At 38.0% G+C, this 19121-nt stretch overlaps 1 protein-coding gene across 1 annotated transcript in view; it reads right to left on the bottom strand.

Annotated features, from left to right (window-relative positions):
• The window catches only part of GPM6A (glycoprotein M6A), a gene marked incomplete at both ends in the record, with an annotated part of 119282 nt that overhangs the window by 23456 nt on the left and 76705 nt on the right, over positions 1–19121 (bottom strand). Inside the window, one exon of the mRNA XM_084264212.1 lies at positions 16135–16327. Within this exon, the coding sequence (XP_084120338.1) occupies positions 16135–16327 (193 nt within the window). The remainder of the gene's footprint in view (positions 1–16134; positions 16328–19121) is intronic.

Here is a 19121-nt window from a genome sequence, read left to right as displayed (position 1 = left end):
TATGTTCTGTGTTTTGTCTAAATTTGGAAACATTCCTAGTGATCACTACCTTGGATCAGTAGGTTTCAAATTTTGCTACTCATGGCTTCTCTGAAGAACTAGGTACAGTAAGCTTCTAGTTTATCAGTGTGACACAGCAGAAGTTGTACAACTCTTTAGAAAATGTTAATATGCAGGTTTGAAATGTTAACAATTCCCAGTCATACTGTCCAGATCAAGATACCAACAGCTTACAACAAAGTAGGACAAAAATAAGCCAGAAACCCATTAGGATCTGCAAGAGGAATTTTGACATGCACCAAACAACTATCCAAACTGGACATTTCTCAAGACAAAAAAAGATGAATACCCTTATTGCTATGGAAAAAAATATTTAATGATAACCTTTATTTAGGAACACACCTTTCATCTCCAAAAAGACAACTTTCAATACATGCTTTACATGTACAAAACTCAAAAACCCAGTAAAATCTCTTCTGAGTTTGGATGATTTTCAAGAGATATAAAGTTAAGTTGAAGTTTACAGTTGATATTTCAGACTTATGACTGTTTACAACTTCACCGAAAACATCTTAAGTTTGCATTAGTGCAAGCAAAATTACTTCATTGAGGGTGGGAGAAGTATCTTAGATGAATGCTTTTGGCACCTATTGTAGCATTTTTCAGAAGGTGATAATGGAAGTGTTCTAGGAATGGGACAGGATACATTTTTCCTTAGCATTCCAATAACAAAACTCTCTCGGTTCTTTTCTACATCACTTTCTTTCACAGTCACATGAAAATTAGGGTAAGTTGAAGTCTGTATGGAATAGATACATGAACTATTAAAAAATTTTGAATTCAATTTAATGCTCTAGATAGATGATGCAAAGATGAAAATGATTGCACTATAAAAATCCCATTTCCCCAATTTTATAGTAATTCAGACAGTGTAACGCTGTTTTAATAGGAAAATGATGTATTGAGCCTATCTTGTCATTATTTATGAAAATAAACTAAAAAAAAAAAATCAAGTTTGTGATTATTCCAAAAGATCACTTCAAATTCCTTTATTATACAGCTTATAAAACTGCAACTTCCACCAGTGGCTGAAGTGGGGGAGTTCTGCCAGCATCAGCTCCTCACAGACCTCAATGCGCTCGGTGCTTTGGAAATTATAAGCTATCACTGGCCCTAAAGAGATTAAGGCTTTGGGGAAGTCAAGAGACTATTTCAGCCCTTGCAACAGCCCTCTAAACCATCTGTGCTGAGCCTCCCACTGAGCTGCTTGTATCAAAAAACAGACTAAAAGATGTCTGCTTTTTCCTCAGCCTTATGTGTAACTAAAGGAATAACTTTCCCTTAAGCCTTCCGTAAGGAAAATCTACACATACATCTACACACTACCCAAATATAGCAATCAATTTCTTCCTCATACAGTCTCTACAAAGAGAAATAGTAAATTCTCCTGTGATCAGACTGGATGAGACTAAACATTCAGACTTACTCCAAGGGGAAAGGATCTTGTCTAATGCAAATAATAAAGCAAAAAATTGTGAAACAATCCTTGAACGGCTTCTTCAAAAGTTAGAGCTGTTTTGCAATACAATGACATTTATATTTAAATATATTTCTATATTTATAAATACATGCTATATTAAAAATGTTAAAACAGTAAAAATTTATATATATACAATTTTGAAGATAGTGTTGGTATTATTCTGCAGCATCTAATAAAATCTACATAAACTCTGATTTTTCCATTGGAATTTTAATAAATACTAGAATATAGGCCTTGTAAAATGAAGATTGCCTGTCTTTAAAATAAAATTTGATTCTTTGTGGATGAACTCAGGGAGATTAATGGCCATCTGTGTTTCAGCAGAGTCTCAAATTCTGCAGACAGTGCATGAGAGCAACCAGGGAGGTGGAAGGGAATGACAGAAGGACTGATGAACCTGAGCCAATGTGCGAAGTGGATAAGGACAAAGAAAAGGGACAGGAAGGGCTCACATTTGAGATGAGACAAAATTATAATAATAAATTTTGTATTCCTGGCAGGATTGCAAAAATATACATTAGGTGAAGATTAAAGCTCCACTAAATGAGAAGAACAAAAAGAAATCTTACATGCCTACTCTCTAAATGCAGGAGTCCTATGAATATTATATAATGATATAATTAAAGTCATGAAACATTTCTATTAAAAGGCCGACAATGAAGATTACAGAGATAAACCTGATTTTAAAAAACTCACATTGATCATGCAATCTACATATAACTGAGTTTGCTGGGCAAAATTGCTGGTCATCTAAATAATATTAACTATCAAAACATCATGATTAGTAAACCCTATTCTTAATAGAATAATCTAAGTAATATTTTGCATATTGTCTTAATCTTGTAGACGCTTCATGGGTTCCAGGTCTGAATTTCCCCACAATGATATGTTCATATATGTTAAAAAAACAAACATCACTTTTCAATTTGTGATTTACAAACAAGCTATTCAATTCTAAGTTCTTTTGCTGCTACTGGGACATTAATTATTCCATACTAAGCAGACTTCCTGATTCCCAGAAAGATCAATATTAAAATAGCTCTAGAGAAAAGACTTTCTTCTCTGGCAGAAGCTATTGATGGAAGCCATCAATGCTAACATCTCAACAAACAGGTTGTAGCAGAGTACAGATTAGACTATCCCAGCAGAGACAAGTCAGAGTTGAGTAAAAACATTCTCAGTGAATTACAGATCTCCTACTGTGTATTTTCATGGTGCTCTGGCATGAAGTCAGCAAGCAAGGAGATTAATTGTTGAATGATCATGTCTATGCATAGTAAGCTTTTGCAAAAGTGTGTTATAACAAATTAGTTATTATTTTCTTTTAGAGATTCCATCAATCAACTGAGCTCATAATCTTAATGTCTTGTTTTCAATATTCATATATAGCTGTTGTTAACTTTGTCTAGAAGTAATGTTTTGGCCTTGAGAAACTAGTTGCTTCACTGGAGTAAAACAGTACTGCTCCACCATAATAAAAGGATTTACTACCCCAAAAGATAAGCCAAGAGCTGTTAACATTGACTTTTATATTTTACTGTGTCCTAAGAGAGTTGCAATTTCTAAGAACCCTGAATCATTTACACTATTCAGTCTAATCACAGTACACTACTCTCAATGTTGAAGGTTGATACTCAGCTAATGCACATTAAAAGGTATTTTTCTAATGAAATTACTTAGCATTGGTTTCGAATAATTTACAATACCTAGTACTCTGTGGGCCTGGGCAATAAAAACCTCTGTAATATTAAGCTAATGTGTTGGGCTTTATTTTTTTTCTGATAATTGCAAATAAATGTCACCAATGTGTTCCTTCATTAACCAAATTAAAGAAAACTACCCCTAGCTACTATGACCACGGAACTAGTCTTCCAGCATATATAATTCTGCCTCACATTTCTCTTCCTGAATTTATAACATATCTTTTACAAATACAGGTAATGACATTTGGATACTACAGGTGCTGAATAGCACGTAATTGCCAGCAAACTGTACCTATACTCTCTGAATGCAAGTAGATTTAGGAAATTATACCCATTTCCAGGCAGACAAAAAAAACCCCATACCAAAAACCCACAATGAAGAAAATAAAATACCAAAGCCCTCAAAGCACTAAAAAGTTAGTTAGATTATCATACTACAGCCCCTAATAATAAATGCCTTTTTTTTATTGCTGGCACTGACAATTTAGAAAGATGAGATATGCATGTAATCACCACCATTTGTGGGCTTTGTGATTGTTTTGGTTTTTTTTTCTTCTTGGTATTCTTTTTAATCACAAGAAACTCTGAATAGTTGAAGTTCACATCTAGAATGCACAACAGACCCTGTTACTCTGTCAAACAGTAATGCTGTAATGCAGTAAGGCTTTCATGTTGAGGCTTTTGACCTCCAAGGGACCAATACGAAGAGACTGCCCTCTCAAGCTACCTTAAGCTTGCAGAAACAATTTTGAAAACGTTTGAAGAGAGACAAGATATAAGAGAATGTTTGCAAGGAAAATGTTTGTTTATGCTATGCAGAAGCCATTCCCCATGGGAATTTTTTAAAGGGGTGCTCTGGATCTCCCTCAAAACAGGTGGGAAATATTTCTTTATGTAAGTTCATATTATTTATATAAGTAATTTGAGCAAAGATGATGGTACCATAAAACATAGGGGAATCATTAACAAAGGGAAGAGCCAAGCAAAGGTAAATTTCAGAAAGAAAACAGACAGCTAGCAGGGAGAAACTGCAAAGTCAGACCAAAAAATTCCAGGTAACAACAGAAATGAGGTAAAAGAAAGTGAAATATCCTCCCTGTGGAGAAGAGAAGAATGAAGCTAGTAAGAAAATGTCAGCATAGATCCATGAGGGATATTTTTGAGATTATGGTAATACAGAGTCTAAACTTCTAATTTTCTGGTGGAAAGAAAACAAGATTAGAGTACAGAATGTTCAAAGTTTGAAAAGGGTAAGAGCAACAAAGCCCTCCAAGTATTCTTTTTTAAAATATAAATAAAATATAATAAAATGAGAGCATAATCTTATTATTCTCTATTTCTGGAAGAATTTTTGTATGAAATTATATAAGCCATTTGCTCAAAACTAAAGCCAGACTGTTAGGATTATATAAAGAAGTCATCCTGATACTATAATATGCAAGTTGCCTCCTGCAAGGCCCAGATCTTCTTATTATACTCTGAAGAGCAGATAATGTTTTTAACATTTAACAATAATTTTAACAGATTAATTTTTGGCATACAAGTCCCTACAGGTATGCAGAATGCAATCCTAAATCATCATCCTCTAGAAGTTTGATGGTTGCTCCCTTTCTAGGAATGGACAGTTCAACTTAGATTTCACAGAGCACCTCTAAAAACAGTACAGGATTCACAAGCTAGTGGAAAAGGAGCAGTTGCAGTGCAAACCATGTTTCTGTCGTATGAATTTTACAATTTTCTTGGAGCAGGAAAGGATACAGCCTAACAGTTTTAATAATCATGAAACATTTGAGTCCAAAACATAAAAATCTGATGATGACTGCTTCTTGAAACTATTTCTGATAATCAAGGTTTGTTCTGCCTTCTCACCTCTAGCAAGACTACTTTCTTAGAAACATTTTTATGGATACTAATTATAGAAGAAATTTGGATCCCTTTTTGCCCAAAGGTGGCCAGCAAAACATTGGAATTAGTGCACAGTAATGTGCAGGTTGCTGGCAGAATTACATGATGGTGTTGTGCACAATGGATATGGAATTCCCAGACAACTGAAAGGATAAACAGCTGTGGCAGAAACGTATCATAGAATTATAGAATGTGTTAGGTTGGAAAGGTCACTCAGGGCCCCAGAAATGCATATCACTGGATATGTATTTCATCATTAGAAATGTAAACCTGGATTCACATACAGTAGCTACTGTTAGCATAAGACCAATGACCTGAAACTCCGGATTGGGATGGCAATAGTTAATTTTACCCTTTCAGATCACCCGTTGAAAGGTCAATTTTCTTAGTTTGAAGCAAGATTTAACAATCTGTATATCACAGTCATATATGCTTTCCACTTTACATATTTCTAAAGTAAACTAAGACAAAAATGAAACAAAAGCACTGAAAAGTATACATAAGTAAACTCTTTTCTTTTTTTTAACTGAAACTACATCCTTTGATGACGCTGTGCTTGCCCTTGTGGTTCCTGTCGAATTGCAATACACAAACAAGACACATAGGCCAAAGTCAGGCCCTTCTAATGTAGATAACTCCAGTCTTTCCAGGTGCTACTAGCAGGAACTTTCATCAGCCTAGATAGAAGTCATCTCACCACTGAGATTGGTGAACAAACCTTTAACTTTACAACACAGAATCACAAGGTTGGAAAAGACCTTTAAGATCATTGAGTCCAACTGTTCCTGTCCTATGCTAAACCATATCCCTAAGTACCTCGTCTACCATTTTCTTAAATGCATCCAGGGATGGTGACTCAACCACCTCCCTGGGCAGCCTGTTCCAGAAGTAAGGATTGCGGGTATATCACCTTTACTGTTTTAGCTCAGGAATAGATAAGCAAGGCCCGTGGCTCTCCCTACCTATTGAGATAAGGTTTCCCTGTTTTTCAGAATGTACAACATGAATTTTTTTCCAATTAAGCCAAATGGGAAGTACTCTCCAGTATTGCACTCCAGCCACTAATTGATCTTTAATCCATTATATCAGGCAAGACTGAGTCCGAAATAAATCTCTGAAACAAACACTGTTACTAGCACCATGTATTTAGGCCTACCAATCAATTTCTCTTACACTAAAAATGCTTTCTAATGTATATGTAGCCTTAACTTAGTTCTGGACTACATCTTCAGAGTTTACATCTCAAAACCACCAAGAAAGCAGTTACTTAGTAGATTTAAAAAGAGGGTTCTCAGCTCAACACTGTCCATTTTTGATAGTGCAAGATGATTATCAGCCAATGCAGCGTACACAGTAGACACACACTACTACATATCAAGCTGGGATTTCTACAATACTTAGATGAAAGAAGATTTATTGAAAATTATGTGCCACCATGGAAGAAGCCACACTTATATTAATGTAGTATCATCTAAGGATAGTTTCTAAGTCTTGCATTTGCAAAATATTTTGTAAATTTTTTAATATTTTAAAGAGGTTTTTGGTATTTTCTTGTAATTTTTTCCCCAGATACTTTTAGAGGTATCAAACCAACCAAATACAAAATCTAAACCCAAACATACTTCTAGCATTGTATAGTTTGAAAATAATTATTTTTATAAAACTATAATTTTATACCTTTTAATATTAATTTTACAGATATGAAGCTAAAACCTTTGATCACACACACTAGGTAATATATATGTTCACTCTAGAAAGAAAAGGTAAACTATTTGTTAAGTAGCCACTTGGATACTATTACATGATGTGAAAACAACCCTTACTAAAAGGCAGGATACACCTCTGAAAGGGCAGGACTCAAAGAAAGTACTGTACAAGTCTGGAGTTCAACCACAGGCAGTTATCCCACTAGTTTGTTAACCACAGAGCATGTATGTCTCCACTTCTTTCCTGTCTCTTCTCCCTATTCACAGACTCAGACAGCTTAATCGGTGCCCAGATGAATCTTCTCCTTACAGAACCAGTGGAGTCATCTGCCAGGGGTCTTTAGGATGGTTGTTTCCAAACATACTATGACACATCCTTGCGTAATTTGACAATTGTTTGTCCTGATACAAAGCTTTGCATGTTTTTCTTCATAATACAAGAAGTGTGTAACACAAGTTAAGATTTAAAGAATGCCAAACTTTTGTAACAGAGCACACGTGCAGGGAAACCCAGGATGGTACTCTTGCATACTAAGGAGATGACAAACAGAACCATCACGTGGTCTAATGCAAATACTTATAAATCACAGACTCACGGGATCTTTGAATTAGGGGTTGGAAGGGACCTCTGGAGATCATCTAGCTCCAACCCCCCTACCAGAGCAGGATCACCTTGAGCAGGTTGCACAGGACAGCGTCCAGGTGGATTTTGAATGTCTCCAGAGATGGAGACTCTACCTCTGAGCCACCTGTCCCAGTGCTCTGCTACCCTCGCAGTAAAGAAGTTCTTTCCCATGTTTAGTTAGAACTTGCTATATTGCAGTCTATTCCTATTGCCTCTTGTCCTGTTGCTGGGCACCACCATCGAACAAAGACTGACCCAATCTTTCTGACATCCACCCCTCAAGTACTTATAAGTATTGCTAAGATCCCCCGTCAGCCTTCTTTTCTCTAGGCTAGAAATTCCCAAGTCAAACAACCTCTCTTCATAAAAGAGATTTTCTAGTCCCCTCATCATCTCTGTAGTCCTTTTTTTTTTTTTTTTTTTTTTTTTTTCCCTCTCCAGTAGCTCCCTGTCCTTCTTGCACTGGAGAACCCAGCACTGCATACAACATTCCAGATGAGGCCTTACCAGTGCAGAGTAGAAAGGGAAGAGAACATCCCTCAACCTGCTGGCCACACTTTTCTTGATACATACACCCCAGGACGCCATTGGCTTTCTTATATATACTTAGCTGATATTTCATATCAGCTAGGATTTACTACAGGTACCATTGTTATATTTTTCACAGTATTCCATTAATCTTAGTTTAATAATGTTAATGACAACAGTAATATTTCTAGTGGTCCCAATATTTGACTTTTGATAGCTGCAAAGCCAATAAGTCCATTGAACACTGGAAGATCAAAACAACATCAGTTTATCTCTCTCTCAAAACGCTGTTGTCGAACACCAAAAGGGGAGATGTAAAAGCTTCTACATAGGCTCTTGGTTTTCCTCAAAAGAAATCAATTGCACATACATATGGATAATACAAAACAATATAGTTTTAATAAACAGCAACTATACACTGACTAACAGATTATCAGCAAGCATCAAACCTGGACAAGACAGCATCTGAAACACAGGCTTTTACCTTTTGAAAGGAAGGAAATTTCTAGCTGTAAGAAGGTGGCTCCAATAGAGTGCCTGGGGCACTTCCAACAGAGAAGATAGTGACAACATATTTACAGACTGAAACTTCATTTAGTTTACTATTTGGTTTCACACCTTTAAAAGGAAGTGAATTTACAACAACCTGAATTAGCTCTGACTGTAGTAGGAAAATGTTAATGTTTCTATCAGGAAGATTTCTTCATTTTCCACTCTAAGAGTGTGATTCCCTTGTTTCATGGCCTATATATCACAAACATGTGACAGATGGCACTAACTGGCCTTGCATACTAAGAAGAAAGAGCTGTGAAAAAATGCTGTTAGGAAATACATAGCCCGTGCTGCTGATTTCCCAAAAAAAACCCATCTTCTGGAATTTGTTCCAAACACCAGAAAAATATAAAAGTCCAGCTCATACAATACACATTTGATAATCATCCATCTATTTCTGCTGACTTCAGAATCTCCTCAAAATCAGTGATTCAGTATGTGAATCTAGTTATACCCAGTATTTTGCAGATAGAGTGTTCACTGCAGTTTATTGCAATTACTATGACTGAATACCACAGTTGCCTCAAGCAGGTAACTTGGCTTCAGTGAAGCCTACAGAGGTGTAGGCTGACAAAAAGCAGGCAACAAAAACATTCACCCATTCAAATGTTAAAGTATCATAAAGGGTTTTTTCAGGATAATTTAAACTACCATTTTTATTTTTTCAGGATCCCTTCCAATCACAAGGAACTAAGACAACCACTCTACATCCACTGAAGGAATCCATACCCCCCAAAAAAGCTTATGAACTCTACTTTAACTGTCCAAACAGGCATTTCTTGACTTGGGGAGCAAAAACCAAACAAAGCCCAGCTATCATTAGAGCAGTGATAAGACTGAGAGCTAAGAAGTTTGGGACTAGGAGGAATGATGTTTCACAAAAGTGATCCAGAAAGCGATATAATTAATAGTTAGTCCAAAGGAAAAGGTCACTCACTGATAGTTCCAAATTTTTTTATAACCACCCGATTTAGCAAAGGTTGATGGATTTAACAATGACTGTGTAAAGAGAGAAGAGTCCACCTCCTTCGCCCTTGTGATTTTTGGAGATATGCTTTCTCCATAGGGAACACCTGTCTGTACAGTACATGTTCTTGTTAATTTGAATATATTTGATTTATTTGAATTTTCTAGAATTTAGAGTATTTGTTTTACTTGAATCACCCTGAAGAAATTCGTCAGGTGTAAGCCAGTACTTTCAGACAAAATCCTCTTTTAAAAAAAAATGTTACTGTTTAGAAATTATCACTTTTATGACTGTATTATAGGCCAAATTTGGTTTTATCTTTTTCACCCTCAAAACAAGCAAGCAAAGGCACACCCTTTACTGCAAACCTGTTATAAAAGTACTATCTGTACTCTACTCAGTATCTCTCTAAGATGTCTCCAATACCTCAGATCATGATCATTCTGTATTTTAACCTGGGGGGGGGAAAATAATAAATTTGAGAAAATTTAGTTAACTGCCTGGCATTTAAGGAATTTTAAACAAGTTGCAAAACTTCCTCTTAATTTTTAAAATTATAAATATTTACTACTTACTATTATTTCTAAAGCAGATCTGAATTGGTATATATTATTTGAACTCATAAAGAGTCTGGGGATCTGGAATCAGGGCCAGCATTCAGGACTTCCAACTTCAGTCCCATGTGGCTGCTGCTCTTGGTTGAAAACCCAAGGGCAGAGCCCTCCAAGGGGACCATGAGGCCTATTGCAGGTTCTTAATTCATTTCTCCTCAAGCATCAGGGCACCATGCAGAATAAGGGCTTCCAATGGAGCAGCCAGGGCCCATCCAGCACCCCAGCTAGACAGGAAGTAGGGCAGTCATAGTGCAGCTGAGGCAGCCCCAGCCCCACGGCCAGATGAATCTGTGGTGAGGGACTGAGAGTTCCAGGCCAGGCTCAACAGGGGTCCTGGGCCATGGGCATGTTGAAGAGAGGCCAGGTAAGGACAGTAAAGGCTACTGATCTCCTCAGGGACATTGACATGGACATTTCTGAATGGCCTTGTTGGATTTACAGAATCACAGAATCACAAGGTTGGAAGAGACCTTTGAAGATCATCAAGTCCAACCATTCCCATCCTATACTAAACCATATCCCTAAGTACCTCATCAACCCTTTTTTTTAACACATCCAGGGAAGGTGACTCAACCACCTCCCTGGGCAGCCTGTTCCAGGCCCTGACAACTTTCAGTAATTTTTTTTTTTTCTAATATCCAATCTAAAGCTGCCCTGGCACAGCTTCATGCCATTTCCCCTTGTCCTATCTTCTGTCACCTGGCTGAAGAGACTATCGCCCACCACTCTACAACCTCCTTTCAGGTAGTTGTAGGTGGTGATAAGGTCTCCCCTCAGCCTCCTCTTCTCCAGGCTAAACATCACCACCTCCCTCAGCCGCTCCTCATAGTATTTGCCCTCCAGCCCCTTCACCAGTCTGGTTGCCCTTCTCTGGACTTGTTCAAGGACCTCAATGTCCTTCTTATGGTGGGGAGCACAGAACTGCACACAATACTCAAGGTGTGGCCTCACCAATGCTAAATACAGGGACACAATTACCTCCCTAGACCTACTGGCCACACTATTTCTGATACAAGCCAGAATGCCATTGGCTTTCCTGGTCACCTGGGCACACTGCTGGCTCCTATTCAGCCTGCAGTCGACCAACACCCCCAGGTCCCTCTCTTCCTGACAGCTCTCCAGCCAGTCTCCCCCAAGCCTGTAGCGCTGCATGGGGTTGTTATGTCCCATGTGCAGCACTTTACACTTGGCCATGTTAAACTTCATCCCGTTGGTCTCAGCCCATCAGTCCAGTCTGTTCAGATCCCTGTGAAGAGCCTCCCTACCCTCAGGCAGATCAACACTTCCTCCCAGTTTAGTGTCATCTGCAAACTAACTGAGGGAACATTCAATCCCTTCATCGAGGTCATTGATAAAGATGTTGAATAAGACTGGACCCAGGACTGAGCCCTGGGGGACACCATTCATGATCGGACTCCAGCTGGATTTAGATCCATTCACCACCACCACCGTTTGGGCCCGTCCATCCAGCCAGTTTTTAACCCAGCTGAGGGTCCACCTGTCAAGGCCAGTGGCAGCCAGTTTCTCAGTCAGAATGCTGTGAGAAACCGTGTCAAAAGCTTTACTGAAGTCCAGGTAGAGCACATCCACAGCCTTTCCCTTGTCCATTAAGCAGGTCACCTTGTCATAGAAGGCAATCAGGTTAGTTTGACAGGATCTACCTTTCGTAAACCTGTGTTGACTAGGCCTGATCCCCTGGCCATCACGCATGTGCTGCATGATAGCTCCCTAGATGACCCTCTCCATGATCTTCCCCGGGACTGAGGTCAGACTGACAGGCCTGTAGTTCCCTGGATCCTCCTTCCGGCCGTTCTTATATATGGGTGTCACATCTGCCAGCCTCCAGTCCAGTGGAACTTCCCCAGTCTGCCAGGATTTCTGACAGATGATGGAAAGGGGTTTGGCTAGCACATCTGCCAGCTCTCTCAGCACCCTCGGGTGAATCCCATCTGGCCCCATTGACTTGTTAGTATCTAATTGGCCAAGTAGGTCGCTAATCATTTCCTCCTTAACCATGGGAATTTTACTTTTTCTCACCTCTCTGTCAGCTAGTTCCTGACGATGAGTACTCAGGGAATACCCATCTTTACTATTATAGACTGAGGTAAAGAAGGAATTAAGGACCTCAGCCTTGTCCTTATCGCTTGTCACTAATGTTCCCTCAGTATCCAACAAGGGCTGGAGATTCTCCTTGACCCTCCTCTTACTGTTAATATGCCTATAGAAGGACTTTCTATTATCTTTTACAGAACTGGCCAGTCTGAGTTCCAGTTCAGCTTTATCACTTCTGATTTTCTCCCTACATGATCTCACTAAATTCCTACAGTCAGCCCAAGACACCTGCCCCTTCTTCCAAAGCTCATATTTTCCCCTCTTTTCCCCAAAGATCTTCCTGGATCTCCCTACTTAGCCAAGCTGGCTTCCTTCCTCGCCGACTCCTCTTCCGACAGACTGGGACAGCCTGTTCTCATTTATGCACTTAGGTTTTTATTTTAGGCACATAAAGAGTGTTTCAGATCTTGTTTATGGCCTCCTTATGACCTACTTTCTCTGCAGGGGTCTGCCGATTCTTTTAAATTGCAATGAGTACCTTTGATCAGGATAAAAAATACAGTGTGGCTTCTGAGTTGTATTATTTGAGTTCAGAACACAAATGTTTGCGGCCACAGTTGAAAAAACCCTTATCTCTTACCACCTGGGTAAGTAGCTCTCAGATAGGGATTGATTTTTGCTTTGAATTACATTTGAAATCCACCATGCTAATAAAAATATAGACAGAAGCTATAAGCATGATAGAAAACAAATTTCACTTCACTCTGCATAGCACATGTCTCAAGGAAGGATGGACTCCAGGTCAGACAGACAATTTGCAGCACTGGAAGCATTAAGAGCCAAATATCTTAAATACTTTTTTAAAAGTATAATTCAGTAGGTTATAGGGCATATGGCTAGAATTATTTTTTTAAAAATAATTATTTCTAATCAGAAAGATAATAAACCCTTGGTTTTATTTCCATTTCAATATATGAAGCTTAAATAATGCATTCGTTGTACTGTTTGTTTCCACTTATTTTTTTCTTTTGGCATTTTTTGGCCTTTTAGATAAATATAATTACCATAGGGCTTTTGTACCACTGTTAAACAATAGTTGTGACAAAATATCAAGTATTTCTTCTCCCTACAGAACTATTTAAAAGGCAAAATAATATCTACTTAAGCAGGTAGAAAATTAACATGTGCAAAGGTGTTTGAGGATGACACAGTATATCTAGTCAAAAGCAATGGCTCATTTGCTTTGAGTCAAAATTTTTGCTTCTGCTCTCTTTAAGACATTACTTTAGAGACATCTTTCACAGCTGAATAAACTGGTATTTTATTCCAGTAGATCTGCCAAGGAAGGAGTTGAGTTTAGTATATCTTTAAGTAAATAAAAATAAAAAATCAAAAAGCTGCCAGTTAAGCCAAACAATTAAATGCCAAAAAAAAAAAAAAGTATTACCATTACAGTTTCTTAATAATTTCCAGTGAAATTTCCAGCAAGTTTGATGATGACACAAAACTGGGAAGAGTGTTTGACACACCAGAGGGCTGTGCTTAGACAGGCTTAGACAGGCTGAAGAGTTGGGCAGGGAGCAGTTTAATGACATTTAACAAGGGCAAGTGTAAGACCTTGCATCTGGGGAAGAACAACGCCAGGTACCAGTATAGGTTGGAGACTGGCGTGTTGGAGAGCAGCACACGTGAGAGGGATCTGGTGGGTCCTGGTGGTGGACAGCAGGATGACCATGAGCAAGCAATGTGCCCTCGTGGCTAAAAAGGCCAATGACATCCTGGGGTGTATTAGAAGGGATGTGGTTAGTAGGTTAAGACAAGTCCTTCTCCTCCTCAACTCTGCCCTGGTGAGACTGCACCTGGAAAATTGTGTCCAGTTCTGGGACCCTCAGTTCAAGGAGGATGTAGAACTCCTTGAAAGAGTCCAGCACAGGGACACCAAGATGATTAAGGAGTGGAACAACTTCCTTATGAGGAAAGGCTGAGGGAGCTGGGTCTCTTTATCTTGGAGAAGAGGAGACTGAGGGGTGACCTTAATGTTTATAAAAATGTAAAAGGGCGAGAGCCAAGAGGACGGAGCCAGGTTCTTCTTACTGATGGCCAGCGATAGGACAAGGGGCAACGGGTGCAAGGTGGAGCATAGGAAGTACCATGTGAATATAAGGCGGAACTTTTTCACTGTGAGGGTGACGGAGCACTGCAACAGGCTGCCCAGAGAGGTTGTGGAGTCTCCTTCTCTGGAGACATTCAAACCCGCCCAGATGCGTTCCTGTGTGATCTAGCCTGGGTGATCTTTCTCTGGCAGGGGGGTTGGACTAGATGATCTTTCAAGGTCCTTTCCAACTCCTAACGTTCCATGATTCTGTGATATGCATTTGAAATATGGCTCCTAACTGATATATTCACTTAAGCATTTGACTGAGGGAAGCTGGAAAACTTGCTGTGGAGACAAAGCATCGATTTGTGGCTGTTCTGCACTAATGGCTTCCTAGGGACTAATAAAATAAGTTAGAGCCTAATAAAATGACTGATCTCTCATTCAGGATAACAATGAACCTTAGCCGCCAAGTCAAGTCAGACCCATTATTCTAAAAGACAAGCCAAAAAAGGCTAAGCAGAAGTCACATGCTTCCCATCAAACGAACAGATTCATGTTCACAGACCTAAGAAGAAATTTGGATACAGCATAACAGTGATGTACTTATTTGGTACATTCTCCCTTCTGGCTACTAATTCCACAAATAATAGAGCTAAGGTCCACAGAGAAGCTTTGGAAAGGGTGTTGATAATATAACACTGCACAAGCTATGAGATTTAAGATTCTGTTTCTAGCTACCATGAAATCCAGTACCGTATCAGATCAAATACATATCTTGTCCATTTTTGTATTTCAAAATGAATATTAAAAAGTAAGAGCAGGCAAGTCAATAGGATTGCCCCATTGCTATTCTAGCCTCTGGGACTTCCTGAGCAGGGTAAGTCTGTATGCCATTAGAAACCATCAATGGATATGTTTTCCAAGATTATCTAGTCTTTCCTTGAACCCATATAAAATTTTGACATCCACAATATGCAACTAGCTTCACAGGTCTGCTGTACAACAACTGAAGAACCATGATTTGTTTATTCTCAACCAGGTGTCTACTAGTTACTTCTGATACCTCAAACTGCTTGTACTGGAAGAGAGACAATCTTTGTGTACCTTATAATGTTTTAAAGAGGCAATAAGATTAGAAAATAACATCATTTAATTTTGGGTTACAGCAAACTATTTTGTAAATTTAATTAAATTACCAAAGGGAGGGAGATGCTCAACAAAACAAAGGCATAATGGAAATAGGTTTTCAGGAGTAGTAAAGCATGAAACCTTCAAAACATACAAATTCTAGAAAAAAACAGACAATAGATTTTGACATTTCAGTCTCAAGGTTCTGCATAACTCTTCAGTTGCTTCTTTACTGCATTTATTCCCAGAACTAATCTATTGCTTGTTACATACTGCTGTTTCATCTATTTATAGATAGGGTTTCAGCCTTTTTGTTGGTTTGCTTTCTTTTTGTTTGTTTGGGGTTTTTTGGGGATTGGGGAGGCAGCTTGCTGTTGGCTTTTATTGGGTTATTGTGGGAGTTTTTTGTTTTGCTTTGTTTCTACACATTTCTCTTTTTTTTTAACACATTATCACAGGATAAAAAGTACAAAAGAAAGTATGTATGGAACAGTTTCATCAATATTATATGAAGCAATATTGAGTAATAAATTATAACTTTGGGATATTAAAAAGTATTAAAATGTGTATAAATAGTCAAAACTTCATCTGCTGATCTTATTCAAATCCTTGTATCTATGATTTTCATTACAACACATTTTATTAAGTCATATTTATTACTCTGGATTTTTTCAGCAGTTTTAAAAGGAAACAATTAAAAGAAACTAGTAACTTACATGGTAAAGACATCAATAACATCTCCTGCAGCTCTTGTCATCTCAAAGTAGGTTTGCAGAATGTTGACAGTTCCTGAAAGTGCCTCATGTCCACAACCACAGAACAGTGCAACTCCAGCGTATAGCAGGATGGTAGCAATCAAAGATGCATAGGGAATACCTCCCAGGCATTTGATGCAACACTCAAAGCACCCTACAAGAAAAATAAGTTTTGTGTTAATAATATTATATTAAACAGGAAGCTTTTACTCTTGAGAAACACTTCTGAAAATTGAAGACTGACGGCCAAAGAGGTCAAGTATAAAAACCCATGTCAGAAAATCTGTGAAAGGACACAGTTAACTTCTTCTCAGTTGGTACTTGACCTATTAAATGTAGACATGCCATCTGATTAACATCAAATGTTAAACAGTTAATTCCTTGTACAGTTTCATGTTTTATATTCAGAGCAGTTTCAGATGTCATTCCTAGGTTATACCTATATTCACAACTCCTGTTGCTCACCTATTGGATATCTGAGGAGCATGCTCAATAAAAGGAAAACCACAGAAAGAGAATGTCAAGTTCAATTCCTTCCATCACTGTAGGTTTATTTCATTTTTCATTTGTACAGTGCTGACAACAGAATTACTCCTGCTCACAGCACCATTTCTTTGTGCATCGTTTAAATAGCTCACAAAGATAAATGAAGATATCCACTAAAAAGGCAGAGTCAGGAATAAATGTAGAGGTTGAATTTTCTCTCAATATATTTTACCCTGTGCAATGTTTCTCAAGTGAGGGCAATTACTCTAGAGCTATACATGGACAATTATTTCTCCAGCCGTCAGGATGTGTAAACCTATGTTCAGTCCCACAAAAAAGCCTTTTCCCAGCAAGGGTGCTCAAGTTTCTGGCACTACCTCGCCAAGTTTGTCAAGTAGCATCCTGAATGCAGCACCTCTGACTCACCCAAATCTCCCCACCACTGTAGAGCCCGTCTTATTGCCTTCTGGAAGGAGACATAAGGCAAGAACCACTGTCTGAGGGATGGCAAACATGCTTTGACTCTGTAGCCAGAAGCTGTACTCTTTCCTAAGCATTACCAGTTTTTGTCACAAAGGATTTGGATAGCAAGGTGAGGTTTATGAATTTTAATTGCTTAAATAGACAACAGGCAATTAAAAATTACTTAAAGATGTTTAACAGGTGTGAGCCAATATATTTTAATGTGATCCAAAAGCTTTAGGCTATGATAAATCATAAGAACACTAAATAAATATTAAAAGAAAAAAATGGCCCAAAAAACCCATTTTTTAAAGAAAGTATGTGTACTTTTCTCAAAGTGCCTGTAGCCTCTACTTAAAACCTCACATTTTGTCTTTAATGTTAGTAAACTCTTGTTTCCTTTAGCCTTGATAAAAAAGTAGTAATTTCATTTGTCTGTTCAAAACCTAATTTTCTGATTTTAATGAACAAATATCAATCTGTCATACATATATGTGTTTAGCAGTGATTTATACACAAGATTCTCTGAAGAGGACAGCTTAAGCCAATTTTAAATACATACACAGTTTACTTAAGCAGAAACCTCTAGTGATATTTTGTAAATATAGGCACTATGAAATGCAGTATTTAAACTGCTGGACAATTCCTGTAAGAAATAAATATATGAAATACGTATAAGATGGACTTAACTGTGGCATTTTCCAACTATGTATGTTAGCTGTATAAAACCAGAAAGAATGAAATAGCTTGAGACTACTTTCAATTGAAGGACAAAATACCATATCCCAGCTGATAGCAAAATACTGAATGTAAAATGTACAAAGTGATATACTCAAACTGATGCCAACGTCTTACTACGTAACCTCGGTACGACTGACCCAGCTCGAGCAGCCATCACGCACCGGCACAGCTGTAATGCCTTCCAGCCTTTCAATACTATTCAGCAGCTCAGGACTTTGTACGACCAGTGATCACTCAGGGTCTTTCTTCAGTGACTGAGAGACTAAGGGGGGTTCCCACCAAAGATGTCTGTGGGCTTTCCATCAGTCAGACGAGGGAAAGACATAAATGCTTTTGGTGTAATTAATTCAACATGCAAATAAAGATAGGAAATGTCTTATAAACCCTTTTCTAAGATTTCCCGTAACAATAACTGTAGTTAATTAGGTAATTCCTTAGTGTTTTAAAACCTACACAAATACTAGAAAAGGATTCTTCACTGGAAAATCTATTGTTTAAAAGGCATAAAGAAAATAAGGGATATGTATTAAAAATATATACATTGAACAAGGACTGCCGGGAAATATATAGTTGAGTGACATCAGAGGTTGTCACAAAATGTCCATTGCCATTTTCATCACAGTAACAGCATAAAAAGCCTTAGGAAACAAGGAAACACTGCACACATCAGCATTACATGAAAAAGGTAAAAGAGGGGGAGAGACAACAGTGGAGTGATAATGGCAGTGATGTATGAGAGCCTGTAAAGTCAAAGATGGAAGAAATAAGGTAAACCAAAATATTGTACACATGGACTGTAGGGAGAGTGTTCATTTTTATTGCAATAGCTTGCTGCAGAAAGGTAGAAGATAGATTTTGTAAAGATTTCTTTTCCACCTTCAGAGACAGGCAAGTGGAAGTGAGAAAGTTAAAGAAATGACAACACAGGAACAAAAATAGCTGATAGTCTGTACTAGAATAAATGCCACTAAGTCACACTCATACAAAACTACTGTGTTTAATAGCCAGTTTGAAACAGCTGGCTGTGCTCTACCTGCTAAAGTCGCTGCACTTCAACGTTTTGGTCCAGTAAGAATTAAGTACATACTCAGACATCACAAACTACATCAAAATCCAGGATCCGTAATATTACTTTAGCTATATGATAGTAGTAATAGTGTAACACAGTAAAATAGCATTAACAGTGTAAAAATAGCGTAATACAACAAAGCAGTAAGAGATAAGGTGCAAATCAATGAAAAAATTAATCAGAGATGCCT

The sequence above is a fragment of the Gallinula chloropus genome (genome assembly GCF_964237585.1).
Source record: "Gallinula chloropus genome assembly, chromosome: 4".
Classification (NCBI taxonomy): domain Eukaryota; kingdom Metazoa; phylum Chordata; class Aves; order Gruiformes; family Rallidae; genus Gallinula; species Gallinula chloropus.
This window is presented reverse-complemented; position numbering and strand designations above follow the sequence as displayed.